At 43.3% G+C, this 4,619-nt stretch overlaps 1 protein-coding gene across 1 annotated transcript; it reads left to right on the forward strand.

The window, feature by feature from the left end:
• Positions 1-233: 233 nt before the first annotated feature.
• On the forward strand, positions 234-2,089 carry LOC109196110 (uncharacterized). The gene is made up of 2 exons (XM_019349341.2): positions 234-631; positions 764-2,089. Exons 1-2 carry the CDS (start codon positions 350-352, stop codon positions 1,415-1,417), a joined length of 936 nt encoding a protein of 311 aa, XP_019204886.1. The 5' UTR covers positions 234-349; the 3' UTR covers positions 1,418-2,089.
• The last annotated feature ends 2,530 nt before the right edge of the window (positions 2,090-4,619 follow it).

The following is a 4,619-nucleotide window of genomic DNA, read 5'->3' on the forward strand; positions in this document are numbered from 1 at the left end:
GGAAGAGTAAGAGCAAGGGGCCCAGGGAGAAGAGCAGGCCCAAGGAGAGGGCAAGGTAGAGGTGTAAGAATGCGTGGTGGTGGCATTCCAAGGGCTGCAAGAACAGTAGTCAGTGATGAAATTCGTGCCACTATCATTGACCATGTAATCAACCATGGTCTTTCACTAAGAGAGGCTGGTGAAAGAGTGCTGCCCAATTTGAGGCGGTCAACGGTTGCCTCCATTTACGCATCTTTCAACAAACCAACAGGTAAGTATTGCATTTTACATGGATTGTTTCTATTCTCACTTGACATGTCAATATGGTCATACAGTAATGCATATGTTGAATTTTTTGTCTTTCTAAAGAATGCAACGTCTTCCACCCTCTGGGGGAAGAGGAAAGCTCCTCAGTAATGATCAGGAGCTTGCCATTGTAGAAATGGTTGCTGCAAATAATGCAATAAAACTGCGTGAAATTCAAACTAGAATTGTGGCGGACCATGAGATATTTGACAATATCGATAGAATCAGCCTCACAACCATTACGCAGACATTGTCCAAACACAGAGTGCGGATGAAGCAGCTCTACACTGTTCCCTTTGAGAGGAACAGTGAGAGGGTCAAGGAGCTACGACGACAATATGTCCAGGTATAGTGTATATTCACTCCAAAGTCCAGTTCTATAAGCTTTGCACTTTGCAAGTAGGTAACCTACACAACACTAGGTTACAGTACAGTATGGTATACAGTAATAACATGACTTACAGAAACTTTGTTTCAGAGAGTTATGGAATTGGAGGCCAACCAGGCCCCTCATGAATTCATATACATCGATGAGGCAGGATTCAATCTGGCCAAAAGGCGTCGACGTGGACGAAATGTAATTGGAAAAAGGGCCACAGTTGATGTGCCAGGACAGAGAGGGGCAAACATTACCATGTGTGCAGCAATTGCAAATGCAGGATTACTCCTTCACAGATGTCAGGTTGGACCCTATAATACAGAGCGCTTGCTTGCCTTTCTCAATGATCTCCACCAGCGCCTGGTTCCAGAGCAGGGTCAGGAGGGTGAAAACATGAGGACCTTTGTAATTACCTGGGACAATGTGGCTTTCCATCACTCGCAAGCAATAACAACATGGTTTGAAGTCCACCCAAGACTGGTAAGTCTCTTCCTTCCACCCTATTCACCTTTCCTCAACCCCATAGAGGTGTTCTTTTCTGCATGGAGGTGGAAGGTTTATGACCATCAGCCACATGACCAGATGTCCCTCCTTGAAGCCATGGATGCTGGCTCCAGGGACATCACAGTTGACGATTGCCAAGGGTGGATCCGACATACCAGGCGGTTTTATCCCAGGTGCATCGACTTGGATAACATCAGATGTGATGTTGATGAAAACATGTGGCCTAACCCTGAAGATCGCAGAGATTAGATGCAAATTTTTTGCCTTTTTTTAGCCCCCCTCCCCCCCTTTTTATCTTGGCTTTTTGCTGTTGTTTTTTTGTTCAGAATGCTCTTGTGTGTTTCATGGATATTTTGTTCACTGTAAGCAATACTGTAAAACTTTCTCTGTCCTATCATACCGTGTTTCTACTGTACCTCCTGTAGTAAACAGTAAAGAAACAAAAACTTGTTTGCTTTTTACTGGAATGCTTTTGAATGTGAACATTACTGTACATGTGGACATACAGTTACCAACCAAGACATTTCTGGTGTCAAAATGGTGGATTGCATGTTTCGCATGCAAATACCTGTAAAACTGAAACATAAAAGTCTATGCAGTTTTTGTAATGTCAATAATAGCCAGTATTTTGAAACCTGGTGTACTTTGATTGACTGCATGTACCTTGTGAAGTGAAAACAAGTGTTATTCTTTGACAGACTAATTTCATTTTGAGTCAGATTTATAGTGTTTTTGTACAGTTAGTGTGTGCAGAGAAAGATGTGTTCTATTTTGAAATGAAGAGTTAGTATATATTTAACAAAATGTATTTTTGAGAAGAAAATTATCCATTTGGCCAATTGTGTTTTGTAGGTGTGAGTCTGTGTTAAGAGTTTAGAAAAAGTATCTGAAGTATGGGTAGGCGCTTGTTAGCGATTGGAAAAAACTGTAAACTTTGGCGCATAAATAAGTGACATCCATCCATTCGCTTCCGCTTGTCCTTTTCAGGGTCGCGGGGGGTGCTGGAGCCTATCCCAGCTGTAATAGGGCGAGAGGCGGGGTACACCCTGGACAGGTCACCAGTCTGTCGCAGGGCTAACACAGAGAGACAGACAACCATTCACGCTCACATTCACACCTGTGGGCAATTTAGACTAATCAATTAACCTATCCCCACAAACTGCATGTCTTTGGACGGTGGGAGGAAGCCGGAGTACCCGGGGGGAACCCACGCAAACATGGGGAGAACATGCAAACTCCATACAGAAAGACCCCAGCCTGATTGGTGGAAATTAACTACTGTGCCACCGTGCTGCCTAATAGTGAGTGACATAATATTCAAAAATAATATTTAGTACTTAGTTTTAAAAAGTTTACTCTTCAGCCGCCCCGCTTCAGCGGTCCACCATTTAAAAAAAAAAAAATCATCCACACCCACCGCCACGCTATGAATTCTGGGATAGGTTGGGCCATAAAGGATACACCTGACCCTTCCTTCAAATTCGGGGAAATGAAGGACGGATTTTTGGCGGCATGTTGAGCAGCCTTCGAATTGGGACAGCCTTCATCGCGTCGCTGTGACGTAATCGGCCTTCAAATGCGGCCTCCGAAGGATGCTGACCCTTAATTGGGACACAGCTTTTGAATTGGAACAGTACTTGGTTTCTGTCTGATGACGTATCACGAGTCCACGAGAACGCAAGTACGCACAACTACGCATATTGAGACAGGCCCATGTGACTACCGGTTTACAAACTGGCTCTACGCTGGATACGAGGGGACAGTTTAAGGGCAAAGCCCCCTTAAACAAGCGTGCTGACTCCTTAAGTCAAACTTTATGAAGTTGAGAAAGAAAATGACAGATTTCCCACAAACCGAATATGGACAAGATTTACTACAGTAGCTGAAAAATTTGGTGGAAAAGGCACACATGAGATGATAGATTTCGCATCTCATCCGCTCTTTCGCTCTGTGCACTGTTTCTGCGCAGGCTCACACAGCACTAGTCAGAGACCTCCCTCACCCCCTGCTAAACATCCAACTTGCTGCGCGTTGCTGCAGTGAAGTCAAACGATCACTGCAGCATTACTGAGAGTTGAAAAACTGTCTAAATTCTTTCATCTGTAATAAAATGATCAGTGTGGCTGCTCTACCAGGTGTAACAATTAAGTTTAACATCCAGGCATCCATGAAAATAGAATTTATTAAATTTAACAGAGTTAGAAGTTAGCAGGGAGTTAGCTTGCTAGCTTCCATCTAAATATAATATATCATGTTCAGACTGAGGGATTTCTGAAACAAATTAAAACGTACAGCTCTGCTATCACTTCCAACATAAATGAAGACAAAAATAAACAGCAGTGACATTTGTAGGGTTACTGAAGTTTGGCTACGTGATCGCTAGCGACACAGCTACGTTAGCATAACATAAACAGTGAAGCTGGAGGATGAACGATTATGAACGGAGGACTTTTTTCCACTCGATAAAAGTTAACGTGAGGGTTCCCGATGGTTAGGGGCAAATGCAATTGCATGGCAGGATCCTGTAAACGGACCAAACTTCAGTCAGGAGAACAACTGAGATAATCCTTTCACAATAGTAGGTTAGTCAAATATACGGCTACATAGGCTGAGCTGTAGTTACATTGTAAGGTTTTAAAAATTGATTAGCGGTAATAAAAACCGAAGAAAGCAAACAGTGATCACTGACTGTTTATAGGGGCTTGTTGAGATTAAATAGAACAACATACAAAGCATTAAAACATGTTAAAAACACAACAGCCTTATTAAACGCAGAGTACAAAGTAACTGTAACTGACAAATTATTTTAATGTTCATTGTATTTGTCAGAAACATTTTTGTAATGTTCCTTTACTTGCCGGACTTTGTTTTTGAAACTTGGTGGAGTGGAAGTAATGCTTAGCATGGACTGGTTTAAGGAGCTTGGAAAGAAAAGCGTCTGGACTTCTTTGAGTTGCTTGAAGACGTTTCACCTCTCATCCGAGAAGCTTCTTCAGTTCTAAGGGTCAATGGTGGAGAGTCCCAGATTTAAACCCAGTGGGAGTTTCCCCCCAAAGAGGGACAAAGGACCCCCTGATGATCCTCTACCTAATCACATGAGCCAAGGTGTGAAAGCGGGTGGGGGTCCCAATCAGCCAAGGTTTCGGGTGAGCTCATTGTGAAACCTGGCCCCACCCTATCATGTGATTTCCTGAGGTCAGATGGCACAGGATGTGAGTAGGCGTTAAGGCGTCTGGGAAGGGATCTCAAAACTGGATTATAGATGGCAGACAGTTGGTGTCGTAAACCACCACCTCTGTTCAAAGATGGTCGCTCACAGTGGACGTAAATGGCTTCTTTCACTCCTCTTTCAAACCATCTGTCCTCTCTGTCCAAAATGTGAACATTGGCATCCTCGAAAGAGTGACCTTTGTCCTTTAGATGCAGATGAACTGCTGAGTCTTGTCCCGTG

This window comes from Oreochromis niloticus, linkage group LG20 (assembly GCF_001858045.2).
Source record: "Oreochromis niloticus isolate F11D_XX linkage group LG20, O_niloticus_UMD_NMBU, whole genome shotgun sequence".
Taxonomy (NCBI): domain Eukaryota; kingdom Metazoa; phylum Chordata; class Actinopteri; order Cichliformes; family Cichlidae; genus Oreochromis; species Oreochromis niloticus.